This window comes from Lepidochelys olivacea, assembly GCF_965140295.1.
Source record: "Lepidochelys olivacea isolate rLepOli2 genome assembly, chromosome: 1".
Classification (NCBI taxonomy): domain Eukaryota; kingdom Metazoa; phylum Chordata; order Testudines; family Cheloniidae; genus Lepidochelys; species Lepidochelys olivacea.
Window position 1 is genome coordinate 42,103,593 of NC_140411.1, and position 21,223 is coordinate 42,124,815.

At 43.6% G+C, this 21,223-nt stretch overlaps 1 protein-coding gene across 6 annotated transcripts in view; it reads right to left on the reverse strand.

Annotated features, from left to right (window-relative positions):
* Positions 1-724: 724 nt before the first annotated feature.
* The window catches only part of LATS2 (large tumor suppressor kinase 2), a 103,163-nt gene continuing 82,664 nt past the window's right edge, over positions 725-21,223 (reverse strand). For 5 of the 6 annotated variants that reach the window (XM_084643788.1, XM_084643792.1, XM_084643789.1 and 2 more), the window contains 6 exons: positions 15,477-15,609; positions 8,991-10,519; positions 6,780-7,362; positions 5,644-5,826; positions 4,248-4,354; positions 725-2,861 (listed from right to left, as the gene is read on the reverse strand). In XM_084643788.1, coding sequence (XP_084499914.1) covers positions 2,367-2,861; positions 4,248-4,354; positions 5,644-5,826; positions 6,780-7,362; positions 8,991-10,519; positions 15,477-15,609 — 3,030 coding nt within the window. In that variant the 3' untranslated portion in view covers positions 725-2,366. The remainder of the gene's footprint in view (positions 2,862-4,247; positions 4,355-5,643; positions 5,827-6,779; positions 7,363-8,990; positions 10,520-15,476; positions 15,610-21,223) is intronic. The other variant, XM_084643793.1, reaches the window with a different exon arrangement.

Sequence of the window (21,223 nt, forward strand, 5' to 3'; positions counted from 1 at the left end):
GGGCTGAGAGTCTACAGAAGAAACTAGCTGTGAGTGTAGAAAATAAACTGGCCAATGTATATAGAAAGAATCTAAACCAAATGTTGGATCCAGGTTTGAAGAAAGCTGAGATTTGGATCTGAATTTTATGCCTCAACTCCACCACTAACATTACAAACCAGCCCTCATAGCACAAACACACAGAAATGATCATTTCAAGAACACACAATGCAGTTTAGATTTTGATTCAAATTTTTTAATAATAAATTGTGCCAGTAGAAGCTTTCAAAAGCAATGATATATCAATAAATAACAGTTAAATTGAGTTCCTGAGAAAGAACCTACCACATGAAAGAATGTCAGATAGATGTAAATAACAAACAAACAAAAAAGCAGTAATACTGAATCTTACATGGACTGTCACAACACAAGCACTGCATACCTCATAGCACTCCTTTCATACAAATGTAAACAAATACACAATCATTTTTGTTTCGTCCAAACTGATGAATTTATATGTGTTGTTGCTTAGATATCTAAACAATGGATAGGATAGGATATGCTAAAAACATTAAGGAATAATATGTGGAGTAATATACGGAAAAATTCTGAAGCTCCAGATTTAAAATAAAATAAAATAATAATAATAATAAAGCAAAGACACACTGAAGGAGTGTTTTCCTCAATGTTGTTATGTCAATCACTTAAATAGGACTATTACACTAATCTGAATTAAGATTTTTTTTGTTTATCTATTTAGTTATATATAATAAAAGTAAATATGTATGGCTTAATTATCTTTAGTATTCCAATATCACTTTGAATAATTCTCACATCTATATATAGAAGAAAAATACATATTTTAACAAAGTTAAGATTTGATATTTCAAAGTATGCCTATCATTTGATAGGAATCAGGGACTGTTGTGTTCCATCACAGCAATATTTCCATTGAAGAGACAACAGGACAGAATAACTTTCTAACAACGCTAACATTTTCAAACCTTAGTGCCTAAGTTAGGTTCCCAAATCCTTATACACCAAAATATAAGTGGCCTGATTTTTTAGAAGTGCTGAGCACCGCCAAACCCCACTGACATCAATGTGAGTTGTAGGTGCTCAGTGGCCTATTATAAAGTGAGTCCATTTTTATTTAGGACCCTAAATATGGATTTAGGCACCTAGCTTTAGGCATTAAGGTTTGAAAATGTGGACCTAAGTATTTTAGCCTGGATACTGTGTGTTATGGACAGTGAGTATTAAATGGTGAATTTTTAACTATTGATCACTGTGCTTTGTGTGCTACATGAACGAGCTAGATTTAGACTGTTGCCACAAGGAAACTGTAAATAATGGTTTGCAATTTACTCTCCTTAGGGAGATGTGTGTGCAGATGATACATGTTTACTAAAATTGACCTATTACTTCAAGACCACAAAAATCACTAATCAGTTATAACTTTGCAATTTGTCCAAAATTAATATTGGATACAATCATAAAAGAGAAAATCATCCACACAATACATTATCAACACAGGTTTAAAATGGTCTAATATTAGACCCTCATTAAAAATGGATTCACAGGACCTGCCTGTGAATGGCAAGAAACGGCCATTTCGTATAGAAAAACACTGCTCATGCAACATTCTTCACACAGACACTGAAATCACACCCAAATTGTCACTTACTCACACTTTCTATTACATCCCAACAAGCAGAAAAAAATAAAGCAGCTTTAAGGTCATGTCACAAATTTGAAATGCGGAAAATACAAATTAAACAAAAATCATGGTGTGAATAAAATGGCATCTGTAAATTTAGAAAATTAGAGAGCAGTTTTTCTTTTAGTTTCTTAACATTATTGCACAGAGACCTTTCATCACATGTTCTTCAGCTTAATGCATTTTTCCTAAATGTGAAACAATAAGTGCCATGGATAAAATAAAAAACATAGAAAAGAAGAACAGCAGCATGATTTGTCAAAGTTAATCCCTATAATTTAGTAGGAAAAAAAACTGCTATAAACAAAATAAGTGCTCTTTACTCGTTTAAAAAATAACATTGTTTAAGTCTGTAAATGCTGATCAGAGTAGGGGATGTTGACTTCAAACAAAAATAGCCTGGCTAGGATAGGCTGCTGGCCTTGCAGATTTTGGTAAAGACCAGAAATTCAAGTGTAATTATCAACATAGCTATTTACAATGAAACTGACCTGAACTTAGAATGCTCATTTAGGACCTGGTCCTGCAATCTTTTCACTCCCCGACTCACAATGGCCTCAACTGGAGCTATGCCTGAATAAGAACTGCAAGATCAGGTCCTAAATTGTCAGCTAAAGGCCCTCTTCTACTTGTGAATAAGATTATCTGGAGTACTCAGTACAATAATTTACACATATACAGGTTGACAGGCTCCAGTCTGATCCACCACATCTTTGTTTTCTGCATCAGACTTCTCAGACTGGCTAGATTCAATTCCAGAAGGCTTTGGGTATCTAAATGGATATCCATTGTCATCAAAAAACCTTCGGAAAGTAAACTCATAAAAGGCATGCTCTGTGTGTTTACTGTTTGAAGAGGCTAGTGGGTCCCATGTCCTCGTACTGTCCCCACTAGTGTCATTCCAAGGACTTTCTTCTTCAACTGGGTCAAAATTTGAGGTGTCCATTGGATGGCTGATCTTTGGAACATAGGGAGCTGTCTGTCTGCGGATATCAGTGGAGAAGTCTATTGAGTTAAAGAAAGGATGGGCCTTAATATCATCTGCTCCACTTCTTCCAAGTCTATCCTCAGCAGCACAGCAGAGTTTTGTGATCAGATCAGTTGCCTCAGGGCTTAGCTTGATCTGCAAGGGAATGTGCAGCGTGCTCTCCCAGTTTATCACCTGAAGAGGAGAAAGATATTCAACATCGTGTTTTAATCTTTTGAACAAAAGCTCTTCATTTGTCAATGCTGATTGAGCTCAAGGTCAGCTCACACCCACAATTTTTACTTTTGAAAGTCAAGAATCCAGTGGTCTGCTGACTGTTTGCAAATATGCTGCTCACTCTGAGCAGTATAGGACAAATGTTGAAGAATGGACATGAAAACAACAATAAAGATTTGATCCCGTTTCCTATACAAATATTAGAGAACAGCTGCAAAGCTAAAAGGAAAACAGGATTTTAGTTCTGAAATGTACATACTGAATAGCCTTCACAGGCCAGACTGTAGAGGGCATTCTAAGCAGAAAAAGAAGAGAAAATGTAAATTTAACTTGTTTTTAAAAACAGTTATTCCTGCTCTGCCCCTCTTCCCACTCCGTGAAATTGTTTCTGGCTCACTAAAATATTCCCAGAATACAACACATGCAACCTATGGTATCATTGCGGTCACAGAACTGTGTCTTCTGGGAAGTATTTAGTGAACAAGGAAAGACCACTGCATTACAGACAGGAGAAAAAAGAAATGTAAACAGTGTAAGTGCGAATTTGTTCCTTGCTGAACGCCCCCACAGCCGAGTTTGAATGGATACGCAGCACAGACATTTCTAAGCTAAATTCAGTATTCATTTAGTTTTGCAATTTGCCTTTAGGGAGATGGAGGGAGAGATACCTCCTTCTAATAAAAAGAATTGCAACCACTGCTCAACTTTGAATACTGCAATTGCAAACTGTGAGGTTATAATGAACATATGATTTTCAATAGCAAAATCCATGGTGAACAGTTTAGGAGAAGTTTCTTCTCTTTACGTGTAGAACTTGGAAACAATGTTCCCATGCAGATTACCAGGTTGCTGAATAAAAATCCAGACAGCATTCACCCAAGAGTTGTGTAGTCACAATGTAAAGGAAAGTATGTATTTGAATTAGGACCTGTCCCATCAAGAGAGAGGAATCCTTCTCCCTCCCCCACTCCATTTTAAAGTGGGAAAAATTTAAGCATTTTAGAAAGGAGTGGCTAAAATGTGATATTCAGCCCCTGGGAGGCTGGAAGGATGATCTTGTGGTTAAGGCACTGGAGTGGTATACAGGGGTTTCATTCCCAGCTCCACAAGTCAGTTATGGCCTGATTGTTTTTTAGTTGCCATCGACTTGGAGGAGATTTGTGATTGCTCAACATCTTTGAAAGTTAGGCCTTTAATCTCTCTTTGCCCTCTCTGTACAATGGGGATAACACTTCCCTATCCCACAGCAGTGGGACGAGGATAAATTAACATCTGTGACATGCTCAGATACAGGGGAGCCGATAAATAAACATAAGGTCTATTTGGAATTCTGCTTTAACCTACCTTTAGCTGGGTTTCTGTGGGTGTGGGGGCCAGAAAGGGAGGCTGCCCCACTAACATCTCAAAGAGAATCACCCCAACGCTCCACCAGTCACAGAGCTGAGTGTATCCTGAAAGGCAGGCAAAAGACAGTGTCCCACGACCAATAAGAATTTGAGTACAGACATTGTTTCCTCATCCAATTTAAATAATATTGAAAAACACAGCCTATGTTTTCATCTTCTCTCTCACCTTTTCATTCTCCGTAGTGTGATTTGTGACCGAAAATTAAGTTACTCAAAATCCATATCCCTCTGTGCCTTCTGCTGGCTGACCCAAATTCTACTCCTGAAAGCAGAGAAATCCTAATCCTGGCAGCTAGAGATTGTTCTCCATACTTTTAGGTGTGACACTGGTGACTGAGGGCTGACAGGGGGCACATAACTGGACAGAGCAAGGATTTTGCATGCATCGTTCTGGTCCTATCCTGCCATGGAGCACATACTGTTCCTCAGAGGAAAAACAAAACACTTGATGACTGATCTACTACCAAGATTATAGAGAGGTGATGCTGAATTTTAAAATACAGCTCAGGGACACAGCAGGGCTCAGGGGATAGGTGAAAGGACACAATCTTGCACTGGATTCCATGCAAACAGGAGCAATTTACATCAGTCATTTCCTGAGACTACACAGTAAGGTACAAGTTTGAGATTTTAAAGTCAACTAGATGAGTTAGTCATTGATTTCAATGGAAGTTTGTGTGGCTAAATCCTCTAGTGCGTGATGTAAAGTCTACTGAAGCTAATGGAAAGGCGCCCATGGACTCCAATGGACATACGATCAGGCCTCCAGTAAACTTGAAAATCTCAGTTCATAACTATTCAATTTAGAGCTCATGTCAGCACTGCATGGGCATCCACAAAGCACTGGTTAAAGTCCCCAAGCCCTGATCTGATGTTCAGTATAAAACATGAAAGGTTTTTCTTCTTTGGCTGCCCAAAATCCTGGCCAGGAAGAGAGATCCCTAGGACATTATAATTTCCATGCCACAGTCACCAGTCTGAATTAGTCAGCAGATACCCTCTGTTGGCTGCTCATTGCCCTACGTGAATTAGCTAGTGATTTCAGTCCCCTTCCTAGTGCCCAGGTTGGTTATCTGTCTCACAGTATTTATTAGCTGCCTCAGCAGAAAAGCCAAGGACTGAATGGCCTTGGAAGCAGAAGTACCATCTCAACTCTCAAGGTGAATAGTACTGAGGCACATTGGTATGGCAAATGAAGAAATCTGTACTGGTCAAACAGGTGACTTAATGTCCAGGGCTGTCAAACTGACACCCTTCCCCAAAATTATATTTACTTAAAAAAAAAAAAATCAGCATTCATTTAACCGAACGAAAACAAAATAGAGCTCATCTACCTTTGCGAAGCAGTACTTCAGGAGCTATGTAATTAGGGGTCCCAACTAATGAGTGGGCTAAACATCTCTGATGCTGCTTTTTGGCTCTTTGCTCCAAGGTTTTCAACCTATCTCCACATCTACAGTTGGACACATCATCCCAAAGATCACTGGGCTCCATGCTGTCTTGTCTGATATGGCTCCCTTTCAAACAGAAAAAGGAGGAAATAAAAAAAAGTTTATTATTTATAAAACAATTGTCAACGAATGAGAAAACAGATTACTAAATGGCTAGTTGTGCCAACCAGTATTTCCCCCTCTCTCTCGAACAAACAAGAATAGGTTTAATCTGAAAAATTCTCCATTTTTGGCTAATTTTCCATAATGAGCCCCACTTCTCAGTCCCTTACTAGACCTTTCAGAATCACATCTCCAAGTAAAGACCAGATGGGTGTAATACGATGGGGATATCTGTACAGGCCCTGTTCATTCCTGATCAATGGCATGCATATGATCACGGGGGCCAGGAATACATCAGATGAGTTTCTTTTATGATTAGCTCCTTTTGCCACCAGTAGGGATCCCGCTCCTGAAGCCAGCGAGAACTGGCAATCTATTGCTATCACAGCAGTTTATGATGGGGACATAAACTAGCAGTAGTTGAAAGCATCTGACACACCACGGGTATGTCTTCTCACAGCAAAAAAACCAACATAACGGTGGCAGCAAGTCTCAGAATCCTGGTCTACAGATTTGAGCTTGTAGGGCTCGTGCTACGGCACTAAAAATAGTAGTTTAGACATGCAGGCTTGGGCTGGAGCTTAGACTGTGAAGCCCACCTTGTCCCCAGGCTTTAGAGCCCAAGTCTGAATGATTAATGGCTGTTTTTAGCACCGTGGTGTGAGCCTGAGCCTGAACATCAGGGTTCTGAAACTTGCTGCCATGGGTTTTTTTTTTTTTGCTGTGTAGACATATCCTTAAATACAGCAAATTTAGCATGAGAGTCACCAAGCCACTGGCTTAGGCCTCTTCACCTTTATCATGTATAAAATGTTCAGTATACTCTAAGCTAGCACATTTGCAGAGACCCCACCACTATTTATTTCAAGGTGAAATAATACAACACGCATCACAAATAGTACACATAAGAACACTACCTTTCTGATAGTATTTTGAATTGTGAGTCCATCTGAATCCAGTACACAGCCCAAAATCAGTCAGTTTGATATGCCCATCAAGGTCTATCAAAATGTTGTCAGGCTTGATATCTCTATGGATAAATCCCATTTTGTGTACGCTCTCTATGGCCAAAGTGAGCTCTGCAATATAAAAACGAGCTAGATGTTCTGGAAAGACCTCCATCCGTATCAGCAAACTCATCATGTCCCCACCAGGGATGTAGTCCATCACAAAGTACAAATTTTCTTTATCTTGGAAAGAGTAATAGAGTTTTACCACCCATTCATTGTCTGCCTCAGCAAGTATATCCCTTTCTGCTTTGACGTGAGCCACCTGGTTACGATTCAGTACATCCTTCTTTCTCAGGGTTTTCATGGCATAGAGGGCATGGGTATCCACTTTGCAGGAAAGGCACACTTCCCCAAAAGCACCAATACCTAGGGTCTTGATTTTTACAAACATAGATTTGTCCATTTTGGCCCTCTTCAGTCTGTTGTAGTTGGACTCCTTTTGGTAGAGAATTTTCCTCATTTGCTCTTGCTCTGCTTCACAAAGGCCAGCCTTTATAAGGAAAAAACAAATCAGAACAGCAAGTATAATTACATTTACAGCCAGAGACTAATCAAACTAGCATTCTGAAAGCATGTGGTTAGGAGAAATTAACCATGAACTAGAAGAGAGACACATGAATTTGTTTGCTCTCTGTAGATATATTTTTGAAACTCTTGCAATTTCACTGCATCCTGGCCTATCACCTCTTATTTTCTGTAAATCTTTGACCACTGCACTGAATCCAGCATTTCCAGAATGACTCACAGGAGGAGTTTATTTTAACAAGACAAGTCCGACCAGGAGATTGTGACTGTTTCTTTCAGACATGGACCTTGCTACTGTGATCCATGCCTTTGTCATCTTGAGACTGTATTACTACTATACATGCCACATGGAATTACACCTTCAATCTACCCAGAAATTTAAGCTGGTGTAAGATACAGCAGTCCACTTATTAAGTGGTGCTTCACGGTGGTAACAAATGTTACCAGCACTCTTATCTGCAAAAGATTTTGGTTGGTTTCTGGGTGGAATTTAAGGTGTTGGTTCCGACCTACAATTCTAAATGGGCTGGGACCTGGCTGCTGAAGAGGATACCTTTCTCCCTGTGCCGTGTTGCCACAGATGTGATCAGCAGAGGCCCTGGAGCTTGATTCCTTTATTATATAAGGGAGGGAGCTGCTGGCACAGCATTCTCTATAAAGGTCCCTTTCTTTTGGAATGCTCTGCCCCCACGGTCCTGAATTCATTGGCTTTCTGGGCACTGTTTAAAAACCCATCTGTTTAAGCAGGCATTGACTGAAGGCTGAGCCAATTGAGAGTGGGATTTCTGTCTGATGGGAAAGTGCAATGTGGGGGCGCTAAGCTGTAGTGTTCAGAACAATGGAGATCAAGTGTGCCATAGGGTGGGAGGAAAGGGTGTTGCTGCGGCTTTGGTTGATATTTATTTTGCATCTTGCTTGCCCTGGTGCTTTTAAAACATATGTCAAAGGCTTGCAAAGCTTTGATTTGGAGTCTGTATAAAAGTGAAATCTACAAATAAATAAAAAGAATAGAAGGGGAGATTAAGGGAAACCTGAAGGACAGGTAGGATGAATTGCCAGATTCAAGCCAAAAGAAAGCCTAGTAATAACACTTTAAAAAGTGAGCAGAGGTACACACAGATGTGAAATACAAAGGGAGCATCTACTATTTTCACGTGAAATGATTCTTGCTGTTTTAGAGATTCCTGGGAGTGTGTGCACTGCTGGTGGTTCAATCTAGGGGGAAAACTTTCTTCCTGAAAGTGATTTATATTTTAAAAGTTTAAGCGAGCAGTTCATCTGTTCCTTAATGCAAGGAGAGCATGTGTTTGCATGTGTGTGTAGGAAGGGGAGGAATACTTCCACAGTTTTTATATAAACACAATTATATACCTCCCCCCGCCCCCCATGGGTGCCTTAAATAGGCTTCTAAATACACAGACTCCTAAATAAAAGTGGCCTGGACTTAAGAGGTGCTGATCACCTGGCGCTCCCATGGGATCCTAACTTTAGGCACCTTGGTTTGAACATTTTATTCTTTTTGGTTGATTAATGTTACTTCTATACCAATCTGACCATGATTTGCTTGTATTAAAACAAAAAATAAAGCATTACTTTGGCCATTTCTTGCTCTAGCTGTAACCTTCTGTTGATTTTTTGCTGGTAGGTCTTTAGGACATTCTCCACATGTTGTTCCATGTAGAACTTGAAGGCAAATGGTGAGTAACTCTTAATTCGGGATTCTCTTTTTTCCTCATCTTTACTGTTTTTTCGCACTGGCACAGGAGATGTCTGGATCTGCTTTTTATCCTTGCTTGTTTTTTCCACTTTAGCATTTTTGCTGCTTTTGTCATTCCTTTCGCTATTTTCCTCAGCTTTATTGCACGTTGAATTGGGGACTCCCCGGAGAGTCTGTTCTACACCCAGGCACAAACAGTTTATATCAAATTGCTCAGAGCTACCGGGAAGTAACAGATGCTTAGGATATGGTGGTGGAGGACACCTGGGCTCCTGATTACTGTAATCAACATCTAGTTGGTAGGCGTTCGCTCCTCCAACAGGAAGCGGGTGCTGTTCAATGATCTCTAGGCCATCCACAGGTGGGGCTTGTGGAGGTAGCCAGCCAGGGTGGGAAGGCCCCACAGCTGTTTGAGGCTCAGGTCTCATCACTCTCATGCTCTTCACTGGTTGGAGAATATGAGCAGATGTGACTGCTGTGATGGTATTTGGAGATGTAATTGAAGGATCAGGTTTTCCTGGAGGAACCTGTCTTATAGATACTGGCACTTGCTGCTGCTGGTGGTTGTTAAAGGAGTTAGTTCTGCTTGGCACTGAGGCGTCTGGTCTGAAGGATACATGTTGCCGTGGGGATGTTTCTATCCCTGGGTTTTGTAAAGAATCACGGTGTGATGGTGCTGCCGTTTGCCACTGCTGAACTTGAGGATTATTCATGTCATAGAGGTCCATGTTCAAGCTATTTCTAGATGGAGCTATTAGATTCTGTGGTGGGCTGTCTGAAAAGTCATTAGCAAATGCTGGACCTCTGGCGATCACGTGCATCTGGTGAGAGGAAGGGCTTGTTTGTTTGTGATGCGTATGTATGTACAGACTGGCTGGTGCCTGCTGAAATGCATGACCAGAGTTATTTTGAACAGTCCCTTTATTTGGAAGATTTGCATATCCTCCCTCCTGCTGCATTTTATTTTGGAAAGATGGACTCCGCTGAACACCATACCCCATAGGTTCCCCCTGCACCAGCATATGCTGCCTGCTGTAATGTGGGCTGTTTGAGCCATGAGTGGCCTGCAGCTGTAAAGCTTGGCTACTGTGATTAGTCACTGGGTAATTAATCACAGGAGAGTCCATATTTGCAGAATATGTTTTTTGTTGATGGTTCCCAGGTGTGCTATGAGAGCCTACTCCTGAAGGTCTTTGTACTGGAGCATTCATGGCCGCAGACTGTGAAGCAGAGAGTAAATAGTCCATGTATGTCCTGGGAACATCACTAAGCATATTTGCACCTTCTGCTCCAAAGCTTGTCCCTTCATAGGCTGTATTACTGATCTGATGATAGGACGGAAAAGATTCATTTGATCCTTCAAAGCTTGGCCTGCGGGCTATGTTATTTGGCACAATACCCTTTCCTTTATAAAAAGACAAAAGAATGTTAGGAAACAATTCATCTGAACAAATTATATTACATAATCCATTCATCTATACACAAACAAATATTTTTGTATTGCACCTGTGTTACCAAAATCATACCAAACTAGATTAAGCTCTCTGACCATTTGAAGTACTAAGTATTATTATTATTAATAAACTGCAGTTCTATAGCACTTCTCACTACATGAATCACCAGTAGTTTTACCAAATCATGAAAATAGAAGTTCAGATATTTTAGTTATGAAATCATCAGCTTGGATTTAAAAGCTGAAACAGTATCAGAGTCATGAATCACAAAGAGCTGGGAGCAGCCGATCTGAGGTCCGGAGAACTTGAAATGCTGCTGTCTAGGGGTGCTGCACCAATGGGAGAAGAGAATACTAACAGGCGAGCAGAACGTCAAACATTATTACCATCTCTTATCTGTATTACAACATGGTCCAAATTATGCTAGGTGCAACACACATGAATGCATGTGTATACATGTACATCTACATGCATATAACATATGTGAAGAAGCAACTCCTACCCCACAGCGCTTACATTCAAAACAGTGCACTACCTAATAAAACTGGCCAACATTTCATTATTTTATAAAATTAAGTCTCCTATTATGTGCAGCTGGGTTGGGTGTATTTTGTGTGTGTGTGTGCGCGTGTGTGTGTGTGTGCACCAGTTATTACTCCTGAGAGCGTTCTGCTCCAAAAAATTAAAAATTCTGCAAACAATATTTTAAAATTCTGCAAATTTTATTTGTCAAATAAATGTGAAGGCTCCAGCATGGCATTGGGGAGCTCAGGCCACTGGCTGCACAGAGGTAGGAGATCACCCTGCGGCCTCCCCACCCTTCACCCCGGTACACGGACTCAGCAACGAGGCTGCACCCAACGCTGACACAATGCAAGGACAGGACCTGTCCCAGAAACACCCCGGGACCCTGTCCCTCTGTGCCAGGTGCACCAGGTGTGGGCAGGCAGGCTCAGCAAGGCAGGATCCAAATGTGGAGGAGCTTACTGTGGGGGGATCCAGGTGTGGGTTAAGAGGGTTCTGTGTTGGGCAATCTGGGTGTTGGCAGCTCAGTGACGGATCCAGGTGCAAGGGGGATCTGGATGGATAGGGGCTTATTGGGGGGTTCTGTGTGCAACGGTAATGGGACTCTGCAGGGGGGGTCCAGGTGAAGGTGGTTGAGGCTCAGCTGGGGGGTGGGGGAGGACTGGGTGTGCAGGGGAGAGGGACTCAGTGGGGTGGGGATCCAGGTGCAGCTGGTTGGGGCTCGGTAGGGTGGGGATCCAGGTGTGGGTGGCTCATCGGGGTGGTCCAGGTGCGAGGGGAGTGGGGCTTGTCACGGAGGGTTCTGGGTGTGGGGGGGGTGAGGCTTGGTGGGAGGGTCTGGGTATGAGGGGGTCTGGATGCACGGGGGTTGGGTGGATGGGAGAGCAGCCCCCTGTACAGTGATCTCTCCCCCTGCAGCTGAGGAGCAATGGGTAAAGGAAGTGTGGGGAAGGGGATGGCAGAGTTTACAGAGCTTCCTACAGCTAGGGGAAAAATCTGGGGGTGGGTCTGACATGGCCCTGGATGCCGTGCTGACCCCAGCGCAGGGTAGGAGCCACCAGCTGGGTCTTCCCCAGTTCCATCCCCTGCCCCACAGTGATTTACCTCTCTGCTGGCTGCCCTGGGTACCCGAAACGTACTGCTGGGGAGGGCTGCATGACCGCTCTTGTGGCTTCCCTGTCAGAAAGTCTTTCTCTGAAGGGAAGCAAAGAAATCTGCGGGGGACATAACTTGTGCATATGCGCAGTGGCACAGAATTCCCCCAGGAGTAAACAAGTATCCCTTGGAGAAGATGCACAGGGATACATATGGATGTGGGAGCAGAAATCCCCCAGGTAGAAGTGGGGTCATGCTGGTGCAGCACAGCCAGAAGAGTGGCTGGCACTGGCCTGGAAGGGGATGTGGCTTGTGCGGCATTGATGCAGTATATCCACTCAGCATCTCTGCTGGCACAGCACACAGGGAGCACTGGCTGCAAACTGAAGCTGCTTCCCCCTCAGGAACCCTGAAGAAAAGCAACAGGGTGAACATTACTGTCCTCCTTTGGAGATGTGCCTGGGAACTTGCCGGTACAGAGATGTAATTTACATTTCCTGGGACAGTGAAGCTGATCAGTTTGAGGAGTGTTTGGGTCTGTGGAGGTACTAACTACGTGACTCACCAGAAATTATTTTTGCCCACATCCTCCTATCTAGCATGGCAAAATTTGGGTCTGCATATCTTTCATCTGGAAGGGTTTACGTCTTAGTGTATTTTGTAGTGTCTGCTAACTACGGCCATAGAGAACACTGATTCTTTCAGTCTCATCCGCAGCTGATGTCAGATAGGCTCCATTTTGCTCTCAGTTGAATGCTAAAAATGTGCTATCAATTTTAATGTTAAAAGTTAAAACCATATGAAGAAAGGAAAAGGATTTGAAAACATAAATGCCATAGACCGTAACTGGGAATCTCTGAAACAAGTGTTTAAACGCTCACACTGGGAATCTAAACGCTTCCAGCAAAGCTTGTATGCCATCTAATCAATTGCAGGAGGCCTACACAACCTAGCATAAGCACTCTAATATGAAACAAATCAAAATGTTTTTCTGGCATGTCAGACAGACACACGCCAATCACAAGCCACCTGAGTTTGGCTTTTTTGAGGATAACAAAGTGAAGGCTTCAACAGAACTTAAAAGAAAAGGACTTTAAATAGTTGCAGTAGTGATTTGATCCTGAAATCTCCACAGTCTGGCATTCTGTTTAAATGAGACCAGGATGTGATCAGGAAGTAAAAGCAAAAGAAAATGAAAAACAGCTGGGTAACTAGAACCTTTAGGCAGGAAAGATTGCAAGAACAGGGTTTCGAAAATATGAACTGACCTACCAAAAGGAATATGTGCGTTCAGGGGATAAGGATTTTAATATATTTGAAAGAAAAAACCCACCACCCTACACATAAGGCAAAACATGGTTATTAAATAATTCTGTCAATATTATTTTAAATTCTTCCTAATGCTTATCTGAGGCCCTGTCTACACATGCCTTATGCCCAAGTCCAAAAAAGGAGAGACGAACCCTGGCAATTACCATTCCGTTTGCCAGATTATCATCTCCCATACAAAACACCTGGAAGGGGGCCTGGAATACAAAATCTCTGCAAGTACCCTGTATCCCCCTCACTCCCATACATTGTCCCACTGGAAGTGCAGGATTTATAGAAATCAGCAAGGCCCATCCCCACACATGGCAGAACCCAGAGCCATATATCATCACATAAGAAGCTCCTCCTTACCCCACTTCCTCATAGCGGCTACCAGGGACAGCACTCTATCACCCGCAACAGGAGAAATGGCTTTGTCCCCAGCTCTTCCAAGTAACCTCCAAGGGCCTTTCCCTTCCCCGCAGCTTTCCCTCTTCCCAGCCACTCCTCATTAGACTTGCCCAGTCTTAACACCCTCCCCAGCACAGACCCTGGACTGCAGAGTGCCCTTACTGGGATCTGGAGTGGGGAGGGATGGTGAGTGAAGTTACTGCATTAAGCTAAATCAGTTTAAGTGCTACACTAGGGGGTTGTGCCACTGTAACAAAACCGATTTTAACTTGATTTTGTTAATTAGTTAGGTACAAGTTTTCCAATACAGACAAGACCTTAGAACGTTATATGTTACCCACGACATTCTGGCCAGAGGAGAGGCCAACCCAAGGTTATTGCTGAGCACAACCCACTTCTCTTCCCCCATGCTGGTAATGACAATGCTATCTGATCCCATAGATCGAGCTACTTAGATCAGTGGTTCTCAACCTTTCCAGACTCCTGTACCCCTGTCAGGAGTCGGATTTGTCTTGCGTACCTCCAAGTTTCACCTCACTTTAAAAACTACTTGCTTACAAAATCAGACATAAAAATACAAAAGTGTCACAGCACGCTATTACTGGACAATTGCTGACTTTTCATTTTGTCTGTATGAAATGTTAGTTTGTACTGACTTTGCTAGTGCTTTTTATGTAGTCTGTTGTAAAACTAGGCAACTATCTAGATCAGTTGATGTACCCCCAGGGCTACACGTACCCCTGGTTGAGAACCACTCGGCAGAGTTTTACCGACATAGCTATGTTGGTTAGCAATGTGAAAAAAAATCACCCCTGCAGCAGACACGTAATTATGTTGGCAAACCCCTGATGTAGACACACTTGTGCCACCAGAAGAGTGCTTTGGTAGGCATAGCTAATGTCATTCAGGGAGCCTCCCTTCTGGTGGCACAGGTGTGTCTACACCAGGTGTTTGCCAGCATAACTACGTGTCTGCTGCAGAGGTGATTTTTTTCACACTGCTAGCCAACATAGCTATGTCGGTAAAACTCTGTCAAGCAGAGTAAGCCTAGGAGTAGGAGGTGATTTTACCTCTGTAAATTAGGCATAAATTTTTAACAGTGAGAGTGATTAATCACTGGAATAAACTACCAAGGGAGTCAAACAAGTTACTGTGCTCAATACAGGGGTATCTGGGTGAAAGTTAATGGCCTGTGACATACAGGAGGTCTGAGCAGATGATCTAATGGTCCCTTCATGGATTCAACAGAATTGAAGGCCAGAAGTTGCTGGGAATTTCCAGTCTGCAAGACCAGACTCCTGTTGAATCTAGGGACCTTGCCACAGAAAGTACGTCCAGTTTGCTGTGGCGCATGCAGGGCCTCGCCCTCTTTCGCCTTAAAGTGGACTCTCAGAATAGGGTTGAGGCACACTGGCAGGACTGAGTGGAGAAGCTGGTATTGTTGTTCCTATGAACAGAAAACTCCTGCCCACTACGGTCAATTCAGCTCTTTTCACCCACTACAAATTCAATTGAAAAATAAATACATTGCAAGAAAGAGGGGTATAATTTAAAGGAAACTTTTCTTACCTGGCGAGGTCTGTTTAATCACACGTACTATCTGTTCATTTCTAGGATCCAGATAGCCCATCTTACTAATGTACTCCAAAGCTGCTTCAATGCTTCTGCTGCCTGTCTGCTTCAGAGCTCGTACAGCCATCTCCTAAATAAAATTAAAAGCAGAGGAAGAGGTAAAGCATACAGTCAGACAAAAATCAAGAATGATCTCTTAGTTTAGGGATCAACAGGACTTTTTATATTTAAAACAATATATTATACAATTCATACCAAATCAGGCTGATTACAACCAACTGGACTTGTATGTTTTCAAAATATCTGTGAGAGTTAAGTGACTTTTGTTTTGTTTTTTTAAATACTCAAACTCTGACAAGGTATTGGATACTCCACTTCCAGAATGCATTTTTCTGTGGTATGCCAAATGACAGCTAAAAATTCTGGTAGCTACAGGTCTTTAATATTATTTTCTCATTTGCTATAGTTCTACATTAGTGTAAATTTTAAAAAGGTAATTCAAATGTTGCTGCTATTCAAAACAAACTCGTATAAACAACACAGGAAACAAGAATCATACACATATCTTAGGAAAATTCAAGTAAAACTCATCAGACATGTTGGCACAGGTACTGTTTCAATAGCAAACCCTGCTAAAAAGCCTGGAGGTTCATTTAGGATAAACATTGTCCATCCACCATATCCTGTAAGTTCACCCCCCCCCCCCAGTGTCTCTTCTCCCTCCCCACCGTCCCCCAAGACAACGAGTTAGCTCTCTTTAGAACAGGGGTTCTCAGGACAAATATTTTGGTAGCCTCAGAGTGCGGCCACCAACTCTTGCTGGTGGTCACTCACACTTTTTCCTAAAATACTTTATTAGCTTTAGGAAAAACAAATACATATGCACGAATCATAGTAATTTATTGCTAGCTAGTAAATCTGCTGTGAAAAAATGATATTTGTTAAAATTACTTTTCACAGAAGACTTACTAGCTAGCAGAAAACAAACATACAAGTATCACTTTTCACAGCAGACTTACTCAGTCCTGGCAAGCCTGGGGACAAATTAAGAACTGAATGGGGGATCGGGGTAGGCAGCAGGGGCCAGGAGTGATGGGGTTGGGGCGGGGGGGCTGGAGGAGACAGTGAGGGGCCAGAGCCTGAAGCCCCGTGACTGGGTGTTGGGGATGGAGCCCAAAGCTGCACAGCCAGAGCCCGGGGCCCACTGCTACACAGCCAAAGCCTGAAGCCCTGTGGCTGGAACCTGCCACCCCAGGGGTGAGGCCCAAAGCCTGAGCGCAACCTCCTCTGGGAAGGTGGGGCACTCACCAGCTGCCTGCTCCTCCAGCATTGTGCCCCAGCTGTCTCCAGAGCAGGGACAGGGTCTAACCCCTGCTTGCAGCCCCCGCAGCCAACACCAAGGCAGTGCATCCACGAACAACAAGGAAGGGGAGGGGCCGCTGCTTTGCCACCAGCCCTCCCCATCACAGCCTAGGAGGCTGTGGCCACAAGAAAAGCTGCCTACCTTGGAGGACTGCTATACATTTGCTGTAGCCAAGAGAGCTAGTGTCTGAAGCAAGCAACTGGGAGCTGGAGTTTAATACTATAGGTACTTTGACAAACTCAGGATTCCTGGGTTTTAATCTCAACTCTGCACCTAATTTGGTGCAAATCTACACTTAAAATGCTGCATCAGCGCAGCTACATGGATGCAGTTGCACTGCTGTAGCACTAAAGAAGCGCTAAAATGACAGGAGAGAACTCTCCTGTTGGCGTAGTTAATCCGCCTCCTCAAGAGGCGGTAGCTATGTCAGTGGGAGAAGCTCTCTCGCCAACATAGCGCTGTCTACATGGCAGATGGGGGGTGTCAATATAATTAATTGGTTCTCGGCCAATGGGAGCTGCAGAGCCGGCACTAGGGTCGGGGCAGCATGCGGAGCCCCCTGGCTGCCCCTACGCACAGGAGCCAGAGAGGGGACATGCCGCTGTTTCCAGGAACTGCGCGGAGCCATAGCATATGCAGAGCAGGCAAGCCTTCGACCCCGCTCCCCGGCTGAAGCTCTGGAGCAGAGCAAGCCCCAGACCCCGCTCCTCAGCGGGCGTTTGAGGACCGGATTGAAAGGTCTGGTGGGTCAGACACGGTCCGCGGGCCGTAGTTTGCCCATCCCTCATCTAACACGTTGATTCATGAAAGTATAGCATGTCTATGCAAACAGAGGCCACATCTCAGGGACTTGCAGCACAGATAATAAGGCTCAACTCTTTTTTGTGGGAGCGATAGATTACATGCTACCATAGAGTAGAGAGGTTCTCGGAAAACAATAGAACAGTTCTTGGAGCTAAACTGATTTACAACTCCTGAGGATCTACTCCTCCTTTTAAAATCAAAATAACCACTGAGTTATGGTCCTCAGACAAGTATTTTTATAAACAGAAAAGGCAGAAATGAGGCAAAAAAATCTGCTTGGTGCAGTAACCAATCGTGATTTCAGGGTCAAAACATTCTTTTAGATGGAGGAATCAATCCGGCTCCCACCGAGGCCAACAAAAAGATTCCCACTGAGTGCAATGGGAGTTGGATCAGGCCCTTAGCTGCTGATTATTTTCTTTTCACTGAGCCAAATACTTTAAGTTGCATTATGGTTTGAGAACTCTAGCTGATTATTGTGTTTTAAGCTAACGTTACAGCCAGCGGCCAGACTTTAATAAGAAACACAAGCTAGGGGCAGTGTGCACAGAAATCACAAGGGGACAGATCAGTCCCAGCTGCACATCATTCTCTACATTCTATGTGTTCTCTTTTGAGAATTCAAACATTCTCAGTGCAGCGTTTCCATGCACCTTTTCGTTAGCATTGGCTGTGGCTGCAAAAAGAAAACAAGGCGAAAAAAACTGATTTAAAAAATATTGTTACCTGTTAAAACATTGAGCAAGGAGATTTAAGTGGTCAGCTACATACCTGTGACATTCAATGTTTCTAATGTAAAAGCTATGGTATTTAAGCAGCCACCAGGTCAGCATTTTATGTAAAGTATGGACTCAATATGAGGGGGTGGGGAAGTTGTCTTCCATATTTGGTGGTGTACAGAGAGGAATAGGTGTTTGTGTGCTTTCCAGCCCCCACAGCTACAAGCAGTGACAGTGGATTGCATAACCAGACAATGGTAATCACCAGATCTATTTGGTACCCCCACTATCCAGGATTGCTGGAACAATTTGTATAGTGTGACTGCTGAGAGCCATTGAACCAAACTATAAACCCTGTATATAATGGAAACCACTTCAAGCCAGGGAGAGTGTCACATCCCTACACCAATGCCACAAGCCCCGAGCTGGTAGATAGTTGCTCTCCACCAAGCAGCAAGACTTTGCCACAAGGAAAGCCACCTCTAAGCGCTGATGCCCAACAGGGAATATCTGTGTCTGACAGTAAACAGATAATTGGATATGTAAGTGTACAGACTTCATCTTAGTGTGTGCAGTGAAGGCTTTCCCCATTTTAGCCTCCTGCCTGGCTGGAGGCCAACATCATTGGCAGAGCCTAGCGTTCTTGCTGTACTACAGGGTTGTCCAGCAACATTCTTCATTCAAAAAGCTCAGAGTCATCAAAACATATTTATCATTGAATTGAAGATTGCTCAAGAGGTAAGTAATACTTTTTCTGAGAACATTGCGTCTGAAGGAGACAATAGGTCCTCCAAGATTTGGAAAGGATAATTAATTGCTAACAACAACAAAATTAATTACTTGAATCACCATTCACGTATAAGGATGGGTGACAGATGCAGGAAACTGATACAAATTCCCCAAGAAAAGGAGATCAAGATTGTGCCAGAACAGATGATCGAGACATGAGAATTAGCCTTTCAGGCCTAGCCCACATTTTATATATATAAGCCTGGGGACTAATAAGCTTTAAAGAATGAACAAAGACAGGCTATTGCCAAGAAACAACTAGAATTTAGAACACTCTTCAAGGCTCTAGTAAATGCCTAATCAAGAAGATAAAAGTCGTGGAATCGACATGTTGTTTGCTGCCAAAATGTTCACTCTGCTTGTGTTTTATAGCCCCTCCCTCACCCTGTGCTTGTGTTGTCTATTTAGATGGTAAGCTCTTTGGGGTGGGAGAGTCGACTACTACCCCGTGTTTGTAGGGTGTTTGGCACAATGGGCCCCATTCTTGGATGGGCATTAGGTACTACTGTAATAAACATGATTACATGATTACAAGTGCATAACATCTGCCCACTTGGGGTCAGAGCCCCAGACATGCTGCTTCTATGATGAGCTGCATGCAATTCTAAGGGGTGCCCCTACAACCCCACACCTGTACATGGACTCCTGCAAGGGAGTCTCATGCAACAGGGATGAGGATTTTGGGGATGAGGAAGATAAGGAGGGGGAGGTTGAAGATAGCGCACACCAGGCAAGCGGAGAAACCGTTCTCCCCAACAGCCAGGAACAACCAGGGCTCCTGGACCTTGAAGGCAGAGAAGGCACCTCTGGTGAGTGTACCTTTGTAAATATAATACAAGGTTTATAAACAAGCATGTTTAATGATTAATTTGCCCTGAAGACTTGGGATGCATTCACGGCCAGTACAGCCACTGGAAAAGTCTGTTAACATGTCTGGGGATGGAGCGGAAATCCTCCAGGGACATCTCAATGAAGCGCTCCTGGAGGTACTCCCAAAGCCTTTGCAAAAGGTTTCTGGGGAGGGCACCCTTATTGCGTCCTCCATGGTAGGACACTTTACCACGGCAGGCTAGTAGCACGTAGTCTGGAATCATTGCATAAGAAAACATGGCAGCTTGTGGTCCCGGTGTTTGCTGGCATTCAAGCAACATCCGTTCTTTATCTCTCTGTTATCCTCAGGAGAGTGATATCATTCATTGTCACCTGGTTGAAATAGGGGAATTTTGTTAAGGGGACATTCAGGAGGTGGCTGTTCCTGCTGGGCTGTTTGCCTGTGGCTGAAAAGAAATCATCCCCGCTGTTAGTCACGCGGTGTGGGGAGGGGTGAAGCGATCATCCCAGAGAATTGGGGGGGGGGTGTTAGTTGGGTTTGTGCTGCATGTTAAAGCAGAAACATCAGCCCCTCCTTTTAAATGGTCAATGTGTCTTTTTCAATTTTACTCTCTTTTTTCCTCCTGCAGCTGCAAATGTTTCAACGCTGCCATTAGGATCTCCGTGCCAGGGGCTAGCGCAGATAAGAAGGCAAAAAACAAAGGCACTCGTGATGAAATGTTCTCTGAGCTCATGCAGTCCTCCCAAACTGAAAGAGCCCAGCAGAATGCATGGATGCAGACAATGTCAGAATCCAGGAAAGCACAAAATGAACGCAAGGACAGATGGCTGGAGCAACAGGAGAGGTGGAAGCAGCGTGATGAGAGGAGGCAGGATGTGATGCTGAGGCTACTGGAGGATCAAACTGATATGCTCCGGCGTATGATTGAGGTGCAATCAAGGCACAGACCGCCACTGCAGCCCCTGTGTAATCAACTGCCCTCCTCCCCAAGTACCATAGCCTCCTCACCCAGACACCCGAGAATGTGTGTGTGTGTGGGGGGGGGGTGTCCCCCCCCTCTGGTCACCCAACGACTCCACCCCAGAGGACTGCCCAAGCAACAGAAGGCTGGCATTCAATAAGTTTTGAAGGGCAGTGTGGCTTTGTCCTTCCCTCCTCCCCCACCCCACTCGGTGCTTCCCCCTTCCCCCACCCCTCCCGGGCTACCTTGGCAGTTATCCCCCCATTTGTGTGACGA